This window comes from Loxodonta africana, chromosome 4, assembly GCF_030014295.1.
Source record: "Loxodonta africana isolate mLoxAfr1 chromosome 4, mLoxAfr1.hap2, whole genome shotgun sequence".
Lineage (NCBI taxonomy): Eukaryota > Metazoa > Chordata > Mammalia > Proboscidea > Elephantidae > Loxodonta > Loxodonta africana.
In genome coordinates, this window is record NC_087345.1 from 164851597 (window position 1) to 164870951 (window position 19355).

At 39.0% G+C, this 19355-nt stretch overlaps 1 protein-coding gene across 1 annotated transcript in view; it reads right to left on the minus strand.

Moving 5' to 3' along the window:
- C4H10orf67 (chromosome 4 C10orf67 homolog) overlaps positions 1–19355 on the minus strand; it is a 156044-nt gene that overhangs the window by 131894 nt on the left and 4795 nt on the right. Inside the window, exons 2-4 of the mRNA XM_023548734.2 lie at positions 18391–18537; positions 8327–8470; positions 6826–6900 (exon numbers count right to left, since the gene is read on the minus strand). Of these exons, the coding sequence (XP_023404502.2) occupies positions 6826–6900; positions 8327–8470; positions 18391–18537 (366 nt within the window). The remainder of the gene's footprint in view (positions 1–6825; positions 6901–8326; positions 8471–18390; positions 18538–19355) is intronic.

The following is a 19355-nucleotide window of genomic DNA, read 5'->3' on the forward strand; positions in this document are numbered from 1 at the left end:
TCTTGCCCTCTTATAATCCATTCTCCTCAGAGCAACCATAGTAATCTTTTAAAAACGCAAGTCAGACACAACGTGATACCCCTGCACACTCACAAGAAGAGTTAAAATTAAAAAGACTGATAATACTAAGTATTGGTAAGGAAGTGGAGCAACTGGAACTCTCATATACTGCTGGAAGGAGTATAAATTGGTATAACTGGAAAACACTTTGGTAGTATCTTCTAAAATGGAAGATGTGCATACTCCATGAACCAGCAATGCCAGTCCCCCAACAGAAGTGCGTACGTATGTGCTTCTAAACACATATACAACAATGTTCATAACAGCACCATACTTGGAATAGGCAAAAACTGGAAACAACTCAAATACTCATCTGCAACAGAACAGATCAATTGTATGGTATAGTCAAAACAATAGAATACCACGCAGCAATTAAAAAGAACAAACAACAGCTACATGCAACAATATGGATGAATCTTACAAATGTAATGTGCAGTGAAAAAAGCCAGATACAAAGAAGTAGGTACTGTATGGTTTCATTTATATTAAAATTCAAAATAGGCAAAATGAATCTATGGTGACAGATGTCAGGATTGTAGTTATGATGATCGGAGGTAGTAATAAAAAAAAAATAGGACGTCATAATGTTCTCATTCTTGATCTTGGTGATGACTATCTGGGTATGTTCATTTTATTAAACACATCAAATTGTACTCTTATAATCTGCGTGTGTGCATATTTTTAATTATAGACACACACATATATCCCAAAAAACCAAACCCGTTGCCATCGAGTTGATTTTAACTCATAGAGACTCTATAGGGCAGAGTAGAACTGCCCTATAGGGTTTCCAAGGAATGGCTGGTGGATTCAAACTGCTGACCCTTTGGTTAGCAGCCTAGCTCCTAACAACTGTGCCACCAGGGCTCCAAATACACACATACACACACACACACATACATATATACATATATAAAACTCTAATTAAAATGTACTTTTACTTTTAAAAACCCTGCCTATGAGGTCTTCTTGCAAAAAACAAACAAAAAATGAACTTGAATCAAATCAAGAGTTTAGAGCTTGTGTGAGACCACTATTATAAAGAAACAAGAAAAGGCTTAGAAACAGAAAAAAACAAAACAAAAACCTTCTTTGATGGTTACCAGGGATGGGGGAGGGGGAAATTATCAAAAAGGTAGAAGATGTGTTAATTTTGGTGAAGGGAAAGGCAATACACAATATGAGAGAAGTCAGCAAAACATGGCAAGGGCATGGGAGGACACTGAGAGGAACATAAGAACAAAGGGCATAGATAATCCTGCAACAACAGTATTAACAAACACTAATCTGTGAATGGATATATAGCTAGACAGATAGGACAAGAGGTGTGGGAGAGTATAAGGGAACACACTCATCTGCAAATATATTTCTGGTGATGGATATTTCTACATACATAAGCATAGATGATGTTTATATATCAACACAGACAATAGAGCACACAAGGGCCACAGCCAGGGCAACTTCGTAGACATAACAAAACACCTCGTAGGATGAAGTTCCTAGGTTTGAAAGCAAAGGACCATTGATTGACTCAGGGGACATCTACATCAATTGGCACAACACAGTTCATAAAGACAAAATTCTGCATCCCACTTTGGCGAGTAGCATCTGAGGTCTTAAAAGCTTGACAGTGGCCATCTAAGGTACAACTATCAGCCTTTTACCATCCAGAGCAAAAGAGAATTAAGAAAACCAAAGACCCAAAGGAGCAATTAGTCCAAAGGACTAATGGACCACACGAACCACAGCCTACATGACCCTGAGACCAGAAGAGGCTAGATGGTGCCCAGCTACCACTCACTACTGACTGCTCGCTCTGACTGAGATCACAACAGAGGGTCTGGACAAAGCAGGAGAAAAATTGCAGAACAAATTATCAAATTCACAAAAAAGACCAGACTTACTGGTCTGACAGAGACTGGTGGAACCTCTGAGGCTATGGCCCTAAAAAACTCTTCTGAACTGAAACTGAAGCCATTCCCAGAGACCACCTTCCAGCCAAACCATAGACAGTACCATAAAATAAACAATAACACCCGAGAGGATCGTGCTCCTTAGAACAATCAATTGTATGAGATCAAAAGGGCAACATTTTCCCAAAAGCAAATATGAGAAGGTAGAAAGGGATAGCAATTCAGTACGAAAGGAAATGGGGAACAAAGGATGGAAATGGGGGAAGGGCAGGTACATTGTGGGGAATGGAATCAATGCCATGGAACACTTTGTGTACAAACTATCAAATGTAAAACTCATTTTCTCTGTAAGATTTCACTTAAGGCACAATAAAAAATAATAAGATTTTAGAGCTAAATTTTAGTTTATAGAGAATATGGAAGACAGAGAAACAAGTTAGATGTTTCCTTGAGGAAGTAAACAAGCAAATCAAGAATGTGGGACATTTTGAAGGACAAATGTTTTATTTGTTGAAAAAGTCAATGGGAAAGAAAAGAAAAAAAAGAGGGAGGGAGGGAGGAAGGAGAGAAAAAGGGAGAGAAAAGAGAAGATCATTACGTTTAAAACTATGTGTATATATATATATACATATATAGTTTTTTTACTGCAAATTAAAACGATTGTTATAAAAAGTTGAAGCATAGTTGTTATAAAAATTGAAACAATACAGAAACTTTTAAGTAAAAAGTGTTTCTTTTGCCCCCATTTGCCAGAGTATCTTTTATATTTTACCAAATAGTATATATACACATATATATTCATTTTGCTTTGCATTTTTTCACAAAATGAGATCTACCATATTACGTTGATCTACCACATTTTGGTTTGTAGTCAGCTGCGAACCGGAAGTTTGGTGATTCCAACCTACCCAGCAGTGCCTTGGGAGAAAAGCCTGGTGATCTGCTTCCTCAAAGATTACACCCAAGGAAGCCTCTTGGAGCTCAGTTCTACTCTGCAACACACGGGGTTGTCATAAGCTGGAATCAATTAATGGCAACGGATTTTTTTTTACCACATTTTAAACAAATTCAAATATATCTTCAAACCCCTCTATCTCAGTTATTATTGCCATCGAGTTGATTCTGACTCATGGTGACCCATGTGTGCAGAATAGAACTGCTCTGTCGGGGTTTTCAAGACTGCGACCTTTCAGAAGCAGATCACTAGGCCTGTCTTTACAGGCACCTCTGGCTGGGTTTAAACCACCAACCTTATATGAATTTACCTCAGCTTAAATGTTGTTGTTAGGTGCCATCGAGTCGGTTCCGACTCATTGCGACCCTATGCACAACAGAACGAAACACTGCCGGGTCCTGAGCCATCCTTAAAATAGTTGTTATGCTCATCTTTCTATAAGATTATTCACCATTACTTAAATGACTGGTAGGTGCTCTGAATACAACATGGATATTAATACCTTATCTGCATATTATATTTCAAATATTTTCCCAATTCTTCATTTGCCTTTGAACTATTTTTAGTACCTTTTGTTGTACAGAAGTTTTTCATTTAATGCCTATTTTTATCTTCTTTTATGGACTTTGTGAAATGACTCACACTTAGAAAGTCCCATCTATTTGTTTATTCTTTTGACAAATACTTACCCAGCACCTACTATGTGCCAAGCACTGTCTAGGTACAAAGGCAATATCACTGCTCTAGGGGAGCATAAACTTTAGAAGAGTGAGACAGATGTAAATAAATAAGCAAATGGACAAGACAATTTCAGACAGGGGTAACTGCTTTGAAGACAATAAAATGGGGTGAGGGAATAGGGAAAGACTAGGGTGGAAGATGGCTGGTTAAGTGGTGGTAGTCACAAAAGGCCTCTCTGAAAAGGTAACATCTGAGCTACAATATGAAAATGGAGGAAGAAGTTTCCAGCAAAGAGAAGAGCCAGTGCCTTGTCCCTGAGGCAGGAATGCAGTTGTCATGCTTGAGGATCAGAGAGCTGACTAGGCACCTGAAATAGAGTGAACTGGGAAGAGGGGGACAGGGCCAGATCACCTAAAGCCTCGGAGACCATGTGAAGAAGTTTGGAACCCATCCTAGGTTCACAGAAGACCACTGGGGTTTTCAAAAGAAGAGCAGTTCAAGGGTTAACTTGCATTTTCCAAACATGTCTATTTTGTTATGATGAAAAAAATGTAAGCATATACCAAAGTAGAAAAAATTATAATAGTTTGTATTCACGCACTTAGCTACTGTTTTGTGTGTACGTATTTTAAGGGGAATCCTAGATGTCATGTCATTGATCCCTAAATACTTCACAGTGCATTGTTAATAATTATGGGTGCTTTGTTACATAATCACAATCCCAGCATCACAGCTAACAAAACTAACAAACAGATCCTTCATATTATTTAAAAGGAGCCCTGGTGTCACAGTGGTTAGGCGCTCAGCTGCTAACCAAAAGGTTGGCATTTCGAACTCACCAGCTACTCCACAGGAGAAAGGTGTGACAGTCTTCCCTAAAGCTTACAGCCTTGGAAGCTGTAATCTTTATGGAAGAGTTCTGCTCTGTCCTGTAGGGTGGCTGTAAGTCAAAACTGGTATTATTTAGTAATACACAATTCATAATAAAATTCCCCCACTTGTCTCAAAACTGCCCCCCCTTTAAGAGTTGGTTTATTCGAATCAAGATCCAAACTAGCTCCACATGCTGCATTTGGTTGACAAGCCTCTTTAACTTTCTTCCAATTTAGAGCAGAATTTTCCTTTTCTCTTTTTCCTTTCCTTCCACTTCTCTACAATCCTACTCACCAACTTAAGTTGCTCATCTTTCTTCCTTCCTTTTTTTTCTGTCTGTAATAAATATGCAGTGTAAAGCTTTTTGCTGCCAAGATTTGCAGCACTGAAGAGAGTCTGCTGAGCAAAACCTTCATGGTCTCTGTACAGCATATATCCGTATCTGTTTCTCCAATGCGTTGTTACTGCTGTTACAAGAGTAACATTCTAGTAAAGCATCTGTTCTAAAGGATGAGGCATGTCTCTTCTGCTGCTATAAAATGAGGATACTAATGTCTACTTCATACTAATGTCTTTAGGGAAAAAGGCATTTGGGCTTTGTCTCTGAGCACCCCATTTTGGGTAAGCCAGACACACCTGTAGTAGCATAGAAATAACTGGATTTAGTGAGAACAGTAAGTTAAAATCTGAGGCTATGAGATGGCTCCCATTACCCATAACACCAGTTTTTGAGTCATATCAGGAATTGAAGAGTTGATCTAGGGTCCCAGTTCTTGCTGCTTGCACAGTTAGCTCATTTTGAGGACTGAATGAAATAGTGTATTTAAAATGTGGGAAAATCCAGAGAGCAGGCATTCCGTTCCTAAAGGATGAGAATAAAGTTACAAGGCTTCTTGATCTAGTCTCGGAAGTCCTGCAGTGTCTCTTCTTCCACATGCTGTGGTTACAAGGACGTGACCAAGGCCAGCCCAGATTCAAAGCGAGAGGAATTAGACTCTACCTCTTAGTGGGGAAATAGCAAGGTGATGTGAAAGAGCAGATGGGTGAGAAATATTGTTGCAACTCTCTTTGGAAACACAGTCTGTCACAGAGACACAGAGCCCCTTGACAGAGCAGTCGTCCTGGGGTGTTTTCAGCTGCAAGTAACTGAACGTTCAACTAACAGTGGTTTAAACATTCTGCCACCCTCACCATATCCAGAGTGTCCCCGTTCTTGGTTTTAAGGTGGCTGCAGTAGTTCCAATCATAAGGAGACAACAATGCCAAGGAAACAGCGTTTCTTCCCATGAGTCTCTTTCATTAGGAAGAACAAACTCTCCCAAATACTTCAGCCAACTTCCCTTCATATATGTCATTACGTAGTATTATTCTGTTATTTTCTATAAAAAATGTGTAATAGTTCTGTTATTATACACATAGTTAATGACTTCAGGTCCCATTGCTATAGCTGAAAAGGAAGCTGGGAAAGCAAATACCTAGCATTTCAACTTCTGTAGTAGGAAGTGCCTCTGCTAATACAAAAAAGGAGGAGGGAGAAGGTAGGGCTGGAGAATGACTTGAGCAGACAACCAACAGTGTCTGCCACAGGTGTATCAACTGTTGGTTCCTCTAGCAATTAGTAGCTGATTGCTAATTATGTACTAGGTTTGTTGCTAAGAGCCAAGGCCACAGCAGTAAGACAGGCAGCATTTTTGCTCTTATCAGGCTTCCGTTCTGGCACAGAGCAGAGACATTTAACAAGCAATTGTATAATTAACTACCAACATGTAACTACCAGAGAAGTTAAGTGCTATGCAATCCGTAATTAGCTATAAATATAAAACATTACTTTATGGGAGCATATTGACACAAAAGGCAAGATGAAAGCTATAAGTAACCCCGTCCCTGTCAAGTCTAAAAAAAAGTAATATGAAATTTCCCATTATGCTGGAGAGTGAAGCACCCTATTTGGCAGATAGAGTGTCCGCATCATTAAAAAAGTTACTCCATAAAGAGTCAGAGGCCATTCACTGGAATTTACTACAGACCTGATAAACTATCCCTTAAGACCATCTGACTTTCTTTTACCCAACTGCATCTCCACCAAACAAACTTTGGCTTACTTCACTACTTAACCCAGGTGCCTTGGATAGCAGATTGGAATTTTCCAGTCTCTGGAAAATTGTACCTGTCACAAGAAGGTGTTATTTTTGTAAATTTAATGTGAGTGTGAATAGTCTTAGGCCTGAGCCCTCTGAAGTGACCTGAAAACTGAGCAATCAGTCCCTCAAAGCTAAAAACACAGACTGGGAACCCACACAGGAAATAAAGCCAGTCTTACCAGTGACGACACTAAAAACCCACCGTGTACATTCCTTTGGTAATAGCTATGGCATCAGCTAACTGCTGATTGAAGCATTTTCTCATCTGCTCCTCATTCTGCAAACCAAAAATAAATACAGTGAGCACCACAGTATGTTTCCAAATATGAATCACACTTAAGATGCAATCTCTTGAAAATTTCAATTTATAAAGGCTTTAAGTCAGACAGAATTGGACTTAAATAACATTGTGCCACTTACTCTCTGTCTGACCTTAAACAACTTACTTAACCTTGGCAAGCTCAGTTTCTTTGTCTATAGATCCGGGAGAGTCAGATTTCCATTTTAGGATATTTGAGGGACTTAAGGAGGAAATGTACTTAATAAGCTTAGCTTGGTACTTAGTATGGTATGGTCAACAAAAGATTTTTGTTGTTGTTGTTATTGTTGATTTATGGCAGAGAAATAACAGTGATGCCTATTCTTGATGAGAGATAAGTGTGCTAACCTGACCACAGATTTTAGGGAATTTGTTCCAGCAGCATAGTTTTCACATCTTTGTTCCTAAAGAGCCATGAAAGCATAAATAAGGTCATATAAACGTGTGGTTGAAAGCAAGAACTCAAGTCAAACTGTCTGGGCTGGAACCTAAGCTCCACCATTTTTAACTGGTGACCTTCAGTAAGTTAATGAATCTTCCCGTGTCTCAGTTTTTTCATTTGTGAAACAGGGATAATAACTGTGCCTACTCCATCAGGTTATTATGAAGACTAAATGAGCTCATATACAAGTACTTTAAAAAGCTCCTGGCACATGCTAAACCTATGTATAAGTACTAGCTATTATATGAGACACAACATATGTGTGATCGTTAAGGTTGTGTGTCAACTTGGCTAGACCACGATTCTCAGTGGTTTGGCAGTTATGATGTAGTTTGGCAGTCATATGATGATGTGATCACCCCCACGATGGGATCTGATATAAAGTGATGACCTCCATGATGGGATCTGCTATGAGCAGCCAATCAGTTAAAAGGGAATTTCTTTGGGGGTGTGGCCTGTGTCCAAAACTGGTGAACTTTCTGCCAAGGCTCGAAGGCTTTTGCTTGCTTTGAATCCTGCAGCTGGCACCTGTTCATTTGACCTCTGGTTCTTGGGACTTGAGCTAGCAGCTTACCTGCCATCTTACCTGCCGACCTTGGGATTCATCGGCCTCCACAGCCTATGAGCCAGAGGTCTGCTGTCTGACCTTCTGATCTTGGATTTGTCAGCCCCTGCAGCTATGTGAGTCAGGAAAAGCCTCCAGCCTGGCCCATGGACTTGGGACTTTCCAGCCTCTACAACTGCGTGAGCCATTTCCTCGACACGAGTCTCTTTCTATATGTATTTATACACTGCGTTGCTTTTGCTTCTCTAGAGAACCCAGCCTAAGACAGTATGCAAATTAAACTGCCTTCAAAATTACTAAATTCAGAACTGCACTACATACACATTTAAGTACAAGATGAATCCACATACAAAACAAAGAGATGAGAGAACTTCTACCTGTTGATAGTGTTTCTCGATCGATGTGATCCTGTCATGTAGAGCATTGAAAAGATTCAAAGCCTCCTCTTTAAGTCGATCCTCAAACTGCAATTGAAGCAATTGTCTGAGGAACCCAAAATCCACTTGAAGGGCTTTAACAATCTAAAAATTGAAAAACATACGTCATTGTAGAGGATTATGGCTCTCTATGTGAAGATTCTAACACATTCCCTGGTTCTGGGCACATAACTGGGTCAAGAGGCTGTCTTGACTTTTAAGGATTACTTCTCAAATATTTTGTGCATTGGGCAACCCCAGTAATTCCATCCCATGGTGCTCAGGCTCTCGAAATGACAATCTGTGAAACTATGTATGTTAATGGGATAAGGGAGAGAAGGTTCCTAGCAATTTCTCTCATACAGAATAAAATACCTGTGCTAACAACAGCCTTTTGTCAGCCCTTAAAGTTATTTTCAAGACATGTATTTCAGATCAGAAAAGGTGGGCAAGAATAAACTTTTGTTGAGAATCTACTAGTGAGGTACTTAGATATATAACCAGTGTGTTGAATGAGAACCATTTGTGATATAATCGAAACAGAATATATTTTTGTCTTCCACCATCCATCTAAGATGTATTCACTAGGTAATCTTCCCCTGCCTTGAATGAAAACTTTGGAGAATTCCATGGCTTGTCTGCTCTTTCTCGGGAAGAGGAAGTCCTGCCATCACTCAAAACACGGCCTCAAAATAGCATTTAGAATATGACACCTATGAGTTAATAGCTTCAAATGTCATTCAAAGGTAAGAGTTCTCTTTGTAGTCCAAGCTGTGGCCAGTGGTTAGCAGGTGCCTGTCTTAGAGAAGAGTGTGATCTGCTCTTGCACCCTCTTACCTCCTCTCCCACACCCTAGCTGCTGTGTCAGACTCTACCAGGGACAAAGCAGGAGAGGTAAAGGCACATGGCTGCTCCTACCTGGTGGGGTGGCTTCGCCTTGGTCTTGCAGGGACTGAAAACTAACTCTTCCTCCCTTGGGCACTGGCATAGCTTCTTTAGAGATTCCCACTGCCGGGACCTTCTCTCCTGCAGGTACATCTTGACCCAAGCAGATGCCTCTCTATTCTGGGTGACCATTTGCTACTTCTTCCTCTACTTCTATGAATCTGGAGTTCATTTTTTCTTCTCCCTACTGTCAGGCGTCCTCTGTCCTTCTAGGTCACCCTATGGATAGGATCCAGAATGACCCCACCCTGGGTCTTTCTTGTGTGCCACAAATGGTCCATGGGAAACAATCACACGTTGCTTGCTCCAACAAAACTGGGATTGCAGACTGATACCAACTTAGTCACTCATCTTCTTATCACAGCCCACTTGGGCTTACTTGAAGCAAGTCTTCTGTGACTTACAGTAGTAAACATATTTCAAATTCCATAGAAGTCTGCCTTATTAGCTTTGAGGTGAGGGATAGAGGTCCTGCTACCTCTCCTTCCATGGGGAGCATGGCACTAGTCGCTTCCAAAGAAACCTCTTCAAAATATATTTCCTCTTCACCCTCTGAGTCTCCTCCTCTTATGATTCAGTGGCTAAAATCACCGATCTGATGTGCAACCATTTCCCCTGAGAATTCTAAAAATGATATCTTACTCACACTAACTTTAGAATTTGATATTGGAACCCACAGAGCCCTGGTGGCATAGTGGTTAAGAGTTATAGCTGCTAACCAAAAGGTCAGCAGTATGAATCCACCACCTGCTCCTTGCAAACCCTATGGGACAGTTCTACTCTGTCCTATGGGGCTGCTATGATTCGGAATCGACTTGACAACAATGAATTCTTTTTTTGAATACTGGAATCCTCAGAAGAATCCCATTTTGAAATCTTTATACTTTGTGGCCCCCAAGTGTCTGTCAGTTTGGCATACTGTGGGGGCTTGCATGTTGCTGTGATTCTGGAAGCTATGCTACCAGTATTCAGACACCAGCAGGGTCACCCATGGAGGATAGGTTTCAGCTGAGCTTCCAGACTAAGACAGACTAGGAAGAAGGACCTGGCGGTCTACTTCTGAAAAGTACTAGCCAGTGAAAACCTTATGAATAGTAGTGGAACATTGTCTGATATACTGCTGGAAGATGAGCCCTCCCAAGTTGGAAGGCACTCAAAAGATTACTGGGGAAGAGTTGCCTCCTCAAAGTAGAATCAACCTTAATGATGTGGTTGGAGTAAAGCTTTTGGGACCTTTGACTGCTGATGTGGCATGACTCAAAATGAGAAGAAACAGCTGCAAACATCCTTTAATAATCAGAACCTGGAATGTACGAAGTATGAATCTAGGAAAATTGGAAATTGTCAAAAATGAAATGAAACGCATAAACATCAATATCTTGGGCATTAGTGAGCTCCAGTGGGCTGGTGTTGGCCATTTTGCATTAGAATCATATAGTCTACTATGCTGGGAATGACAACTTGAAGAGGAATGGTGTTGCATTCATCGTCAAAAAAAACGTTTCAAGATCTATCCTGAAGGGCAACGCTGTCGGTGATAGGATAGTACCCAAATGCCTACAAGGAAGACCAGTTAATACTACTGTTATTCAAATTTACCCACCAACCACTAAGCCCAAAGATGAAGAAATAGAAGGTTTTTTCAGCTGCTACAGTCTGAAATTGATCGAACATACAATCAGGATGCATTGATAGCTACTGGTGACTGGAATGTGAAAGTTGGAAACAAAGAAGAAAAATCGGTAGTTGGAAAACACGGCCTTGGTGATAGAAACAATGCTGGAGATTGAATGATAGAATTTTACGAGACCAACTACTTCTTCATTGCAAATACCTTCTTTCACCAATATAAACGGCGACTATATTTTTATACACATGGACCTCGTCAGATGGAACACTGAGGAATCCAATTCACTACATCTGCGGAAAGAGACGATGGAGAAGCTCAATATCATCAGTCAGAACAAGGCCAGGGGCCGACTGTGGAAAAGACCATCAATTGCTCATATGCAAATTCAAGCTGAAACTGAAGAAAAGCAGAGCAAGTCCATGAGAGCCAAAATACGACCTTGAGTATATCTCACCTGAATTTAGAGACCATCTCAAGAATAGATTTGATGCATTGAACACTAGTGACCAAAGACAAGACGAGCTGTGGAATGACATCAAGGGCATCAAACATGAAGAAAGCAAGAGGTCATTGAAAAGACAGGAAAGAAAGAAAAGACCAAGACGGATGTCAGAGAAGACTCTGAAACTTGCTCTTGCATGTCAAGCAGCTAAAGCAAAAGGAAGAATTGATGAAGTAAAAGAACTGAACAGATGATTTCAAAGGGACTCTTGAGAAGACAAAGTATTATAATGAAATGTGCAAAGAGCTAGAGATGGAAAACCAAAAGGGAAGAACATGCTCGGCATTTCTCAAGCTGAAAGAACTGAAGAAAAAATTCAAGCCTTGAGTTGCAATAGTGAAGGATTCTATAGGGAAAATATTAAATGACTCAGGAAGCATCAAAAGAAGATGGAAGGAATACACAGAGTCATTATACCAAAAAGAATTAGTCAGTGTTCAACCATTTCAAGAGGTAGCATCTGATCAGGAACCGATGGTACTGAAGGAAAAAGTCCAAACTGCTCTGAAGTCACTGGCAAAAAACAACGCTTCAGGAGTTGACGGATTATTAATTGAGATGTTTCCAAAAACGGATGCAGCACAGAAAACCCTAAGGAATCCTCCAGAAAACTACTGAAACTAATAGAAGAGTTCAGCAGAGTATCGGGATACAAGATAAACATAAAAAAAATCAGTTGGATTCCTCTATACCAACAAAAAAAAACATCGAAGAGGAAATCACCAAATTAATACCATTTACAGTAGCCCCCAAGAAGATAAAATACTAAGGAATAAATCTTACCAGAGATGGAAAAGACTTATACAAAGAGAACTACAGTACACTTCTGCAAGAAACCAAAAGAGACTTACAAAAGTGGAAGAACACACCTTGCTCGTGGATAGGAAGACCTAACATTATAAAAATGTCTATTCTACCAAAAGTAATCTATACATTGAATGCAATTCTGATCCAAATCCCAACGATATTCTTTAATGAGATGGAGAAACAAATCACCAACTTCATATGGAAGGGAAAGAGGCCCTGGATAAATAAGGCATTACTGAAAAAGAAGAACAAGTTGGAGGCCTTACTTCACCTGATTTTAGAACCTATTATACTGCCACAGTCAAAACAGCCCAGTACTGGTACAATAACAGATACATGGACCAATGGAACAGAATTGAGAATCCAGACATAAATCCATCCACATATGAGCAGTTGATATTTGACAAAGGCCCCAAAACAGTTAGATGGGGAAAAGACAGTCTTTTTAACAAACGATCCAGGCACAACTGGATATTCATCTGCAAAAAAATGAAACAAGACCCATACCTCACTCCATGCACAAAAACTAACTCAAAATGGATCAAAGACCTAAACATAAAATCTAGAACCATAAAGATCATGGAAGAAAAAATAGGGACAATGTTAGGAGCCCTAATACATGGCATAAACAGTACACAAAACATTATAAAGAATGTAGAAGAAAAACTAGATAACTGGGAGCTCCTAAAAATCGAACACCTATGCTCATCCAAAGACTTCAGCAAAAGAGTAAAAAGACTACCTACAGACTGGGAAAAAGTTTTTAGCTATGACAGTTCTGATCAGCGCCTGATCTCTAAAATCTACATGATACTGCAAAAACTCAACTGCAAAAAAACAAATAACCCAATTAAAAAATGGGCAAAGGATATGAACAGACACTTCACTAAAGAAGACATTCAGGTATCTAACAGATACTTGAGGAAATGTTCACGATCATTAGCCATTAGAGAAATGCAGATCAAAATTACAATGAGATTTCATCTCACTCCAACAAGGCTGGCATTAATCCAAAAAACACAAAATAATAAATGTTGGAGAGGCTGCAGAGAGATTGGAACTCTTATACACTGCTGATGGGAATGTCAAATGGTACAACCACTTTGGAAATCTATCTGGCTTTTTCTTGAAAAGTTAGAAATAGAACTACCATACAACCCAGAAATCCCACTCCTTGGAATATACCCTAGAGAAATAAGAGCCTTTACACGAACAGATATATGCACACCCATGTTTATTGCAGCACTGTTTACAATAGCAAAAAGCTGGAAGCAACCAAGGTGTCCATCAACGGATGAACGGTTAAATAAATTATGGTATATTCACACAATGGGATACTACGCATCAATAAAGAACAGTGATGAATCTGTGAAACATTTCATAACATGGAGGAACCTGGAAGGCATTATGCTGAGCGAAATCAGTCAGAGGCAAAAGGACAAATATTGTATAAGACCACTATTATAAGGTCTTGAGAAATAGTATAAACTGAGAAGAACACATACTTTTGTGGTTATGAGGAGGGGAGGGAGGGAGGGTGGGAGAGGGTTATTTACTGATTAGTTAGTAGATAAGAACTACTTTAGGTGAAGGGAAGGACAATACTCAATACAGGGAAGGTCAGCTCAACTGGACTGGACCAAAAGCAAAGAAGTTTCCAGGATAAACTGAATGCTTCGAAGGTCAGTGGAGCAAGGGTGGGGGTTTGGGGACTACGGCTTAAGGGGACTTCTAAGTCAACTGGCAAAATAAATTCTATTAAGAAAACATTCTGCATCCCACTTTGAAGTGTGGTGTCTGGGGTCTTAAATGCTAACAAGCGGCCATCTAAGATGCATCAATTGGTCTCAACCCACCTAGATCAAAGGAGAATGAAGAACACCAAGGTCACACGATAACTATGAGCCCAAGAGACAGAAAGGGCCACATAAACTAGAAACTTACATCATCCTAAGACCAGAAGAACTAGATGGTGCCTGGCCACAACTGATAACTGCCCTGACAGGGAGGACAACAGAGAACCCCTGAGGGAGCAGGAGAACAGTGGGATGCAGACCCCAAATTCTCATAAAAAGACCAGACTTAATGGTCTGACTGAGCCTAGAAGGACCCCGGTGGTCATGGCCCCCAGACCTTCTGTTGGCTCAGGACAGGAACCATTCCCGAAGACAACTCATCAGACATGGAAGGGACTGGACAATGGGTTGGAGAGAGATGCTGATGAAGAGTGAGCTACTTGTATCAGGTGGACACTTGAGACTATGTTGGCATCTCCTGTCTGGAGGGGACATGGGAGGGCAGAGAGGGTTAGAAACTGGCAAAACGGTCACGAAAGGAGAGACTAGAGGGTTTTTAGTAAGATGCATATAGGCTTTTTTTTTTTTATATAGGCTTATGTGTGACAGACTGACTTGATTTGTAAACTTTCACTTAAAGCACAATAAAAATTATTTAAAAAAAAAAGATATATGGAAGACAGCTTCCTGGCCAAATGACTGGAAGAGATCCATATTTATGCCTATTCCCAAGAAAGGTGATCCAATCAAATGCAGCAATTATAGAACAATGTCATTAATATCACATGCAAGGAAAATTTTGCTGAAGATCATTCAAAAAATGCTGCAGCAGTATATCGACAGGGAACTGCCAGAAATTCAGGCTAGTTTCAGAAAAGGACATGGAAACCAGAGATATCGTTGCCGATGTCAGTTGGGTCCTGCCTCTATAACGGATGTTTACCTGCGTTTTATTGACTATGCAAAGGCATTCAACTGTGTGGATCATAACAAATTATGGATAAGATTGCAAAGAATGGGAGTGCTGGAACACTTAATTGTGCTCATGAGGAACCTTTACATAGATCAAGAGGCAGCTGTTCGGACAGAACAAGGGGATACAGATTGGTTTAAAGTCAGGAAAGGTGTGCATCAGGGTTGTATCCTTTCACCATACCTATTCAATCTGTATGCTGAGCAAATAATCTAAGAAGCTGGACTATATGAAGAAGAATGGGGCATGAGGAATGGAGGAAGACTCATTAACAACCTGTGATATGCAGATGACACAACCTTGCTCACTGAAAGTGAAAAAGACTTGAAGTACTTACTAATGAAGATCAAAGACCACAGCCTTCAGTATAGATTGCAGCTCAATGTAAACAAAACAAAAATCCTCACACCTGGACCAATGAGCAACATCATGATAAACGGAGAAAAGATTGAAGTTGTCAAGGATTTCATTTTACTTGGATCCGCAATCAATAGCCATGGAAGAAACAGTCAAGAAATCAAAAGACGCATTACATTGGGTAAATCTGCTGCAAAGGACCTCTTTAACGTGTTGAAAAGCAAAGATGTCACCTTGAAGACTAAGGTGCGTCTGACCCAAGCCATGGTATTTTCAATCGCATCACATGCATGTGAAAGCTGGACAATGAATAAGGAAGACTGAAGAAGAATTGGTGCCTTTGAATTGTGGTGTTGGTAATGAATATTGAATATACCATGGACTGCCAAAAGAACAAACAAATCTGTCTTGGAAGAAGTACAACCAGAATGCTCCTTGGAAGCAAGGATGGCGAGACTGCATCTTACATACTTTGGGCATGTTGTCAGGAGGGATCAGTCCCTGGAGAAGGACATCGTGCTTGGCAAAGTACAGGGTCAGCGGAAAAGAGGAAGACCCTCAATGAGGTGGACTGACACAGTGGCCACAACAACGAGCTCAAGCATAACAGGATTGTAAAGATGACACAGGACCCGGCAGTGTTTTGTTCTGTTGTGCACAGGGTCGCTATGAGTCGGAATCGACTCAACGGCACCTAACAACACAACAACAACACACTTTGTGGAATGTGTTAATTAGCATGAGAATATCAAGACTGAGAGACTAAATGACTAAAAAAAAAAAAAATGACTAGTCTAACATTATACGGCCAGTAAGTGGAAGGTCCAAGATTTGAACAAAGTTATGATTGACTTAGGAGTCCATACTTCTTTCTTTATACCAAGTTGCCATTTCATGAATGGTACTATGTTGGTAAGCCATGGAAAAATACTCTGGATCAAGTACAGTCTTAAATCCCAAGATATAACCAGTGATGGCTTCACCTTTAGAGGATCTAGCCCTATTTGGGTTGCCACACGCTGAGGGTGAAGATTTGAAAAGATGAAACGAGTTTGGTACATCGATGGCATCACAGAGCTACTGCCCTAACTCTGGATTATCCAATTCTAGACTTCTTGGTTTTTTGGTTAAGCCAACGTAGTTGGGTTGTCAAAATATGGAGCAACGCAATCCAGTTCCATCTCAAGGAATGAGAAAAACAGAGTAAACCCAAAGATAGTAGAGTCAAATTAAATAATAAAGAAAAGAAATTTATGAAGTAGAAAATAATGACATAATAGAGAAGATTTATGAATACAAAAGTTGGGTCTCTGAAAAAAATTGATAAAATAGATAATCTGCCAAGATTCATCAAGAAAAAAGAGAGGAGATAAATGTAAACAATATCCTCTATGTACACATAGATGGAACACAATGAACATAGATGAAAACATAGACCACAGATGGAAAACAATCGTCAATAAAATAATAGCAAACTAAATGGAGAAATGGAAAAAGAAATATTATGATCAAGTTGAGTTCATTCCAGAAATTCAAGGATGGTTTAATATTCAAAAAACAATAAATATATTTCACATCACCAGATAAAAGAGAAAATCCATATAACCTATGTTCATCTCAACTAATCCACAAAAAGCATTTAAATCCAATCATTCATGATGTTTAAAAAAAAGTCTCTTATTAACTAGAATAGAAGGAAATGTCCTTAATCTAATTTAAACATATTATATTAGAATTTGCACACATATATTAAAAAATTCAAATAACAGAAGCATTAATGAGAAATAATTTTATTCCTCTTTTACTAGAAATCTGGGTAGGCAGTCAGTGTAAACATGACCCAAGGCTCTTCTACCTTGTTACTCTGCTGTGTGCTGCCTCAACCTCATATCCAGTGGTGGTATCCACGCTCCAGACAGAGAAGTAAAGAAGAAAGGTGATGCCAAAGAAGGAAAGAAGAAAGGAAAGGAGGGAAGGAGCCAGGGAAGCAGCAAAGGGTGCATGTGAGCTGTGTCTTTATTTCCAAAAGCTACCACAAAACTTTTTCATCTAAATTTTACTGAGCAGAGCTTAATCGCACCTAGTTGCAAGGGAATTAAAAAAAAAACCTTTCCTGAAGGCATAAAAGAAGGCCTAAATAAATTGACAAATGTGTAGGAAAAAGAGATACTCTCAAAAGTTACTGGTGGGTGTGTAAATTGGTACAATCTCTTTGCAGAGCAATTTGGGAACATCTTTAAAAATGACTAATGCACACATCCTCTGATTCAGAAATTCTACTTTTAAGAATTTACTCCACAGATTTATTGGCATAAGAGTATGTGCAAGATTATTCATTGCAGTAAAAGATTAGAAATAACCAAAATGTCCATCAATAGGGGGATATGATGTACATTCACAAAATGTAATACAAGTCTTGTGAAATAAATAAACTCTTTATGTACCAATATGGGATGACTTCCAAATTATATTGTTAAAAGAAAACAAAATCAAAGTACACAAGACTATTTTTACTAGTATGCTACCCTACGTGACAGTTTTACTGATTGGAAGTTTTAATAATAGCTCTTGATATCCAATGCATATAAAATGTTATGTTTCTTAAAAAAAAGGTCCAAAGGAAATATGATAAAATGTTAAACTTTGACAAAGCCGTATGGTGGCTATTATAGTTATTCATTATATTATTCTCTACATTCTTGTACATACCAAAAAAGTTTTTTTTAATAATTTTAGAAAAGAATCATAAATAGAAAATGCCAAAAATGTCAAAAGAATTCAAAGGAGAGTAACAAAATACTTCACTAAGCAAGTTAACATATATATAACTAGGACATAAATACAAGTAGTAGCTTATATTAATAATTTTTAAAACACAATGTCATCTAGTTCTGTTTGTCAAAGATGTTAATATTTTATGAATGCTAAGGATTTCAATTCTGTCAATGAAGGGGACATAAAGACAACAAATACCAAAACTTATCTCAGAAGTTTAAAAAATAAATCCAAATTTACCTTCACTAGCCCTTGTGTAGTCGAGGTCAACTCTTTCATTGGCAAAATTTCACTGGGATCTGTTTGAGTAGCATGGTCTGTGGTGAAAAAGCCAATCTTTAAATCATCTGAAATGTTAAGTCTAGGAAAAAAAAAAAGATGAAATTGCTTTATTTAATAGCTATTTCTTTAAATTATCTGTTAGTGCTAATATGTTTATGTAAATCATGTTAAATTTTAAATATTCTATGGCGCTGGTGAGGAAACCCTGGAGGCGTAGTGGTTAAGAGCTACGGCTGCTAACCAAAAGATCAGAGTTCAAATCACCAGGCGCTCCTTGGAAACCCTATGGGGCAGGTATACTCTGTCTTATAGGGTGGCTATGAGTTGGAATCAACTCAACAACAACGGATTAAGGCATTGATGAAGTAAGGAAACCTTCTTGAATTATCAGTTTGTGGTTTAGGTTTTTCACCAGGACAGTGCAGGATTATCAGATTGCCTGTATGTTCCGCTGATGCTCAACAGAAATCTTATTTTCATTTTCTGAGATATGATCAATATAAGTGCCTTCTCTTAACATCCTTAGCTACAAATGGGTACATCAAGCAGAAATACTTTAACGGTTCTCAAAGTATGGTCTGAAGGCTACTGGAGTTCCCAGATACTTTTTCAGGAAATTCACAAGGTCTAACTTATTTTCATAACAATATTAAGATTTTATTTGCTTTTTCCACTACCATTCTATCACAAGTGTACAGTGGAGTTTTCTAGAGGCTACAGGTTATATGAATGCACCACAAACTGAACACTGAAGCAGACACGAGAATTGAGTTATCTTCCATTAAGCCAGGCACTAAAGAGAGTTGCAAAAATGTAAAACAATGCCACCCTTCCCATTAAAGTTTTGAAAAGCACCGTTGTTTTTCCATAAAAATAAGCTATTTTTATTAACATAAAATTGGTTTATAATTGTTATTTTTAAA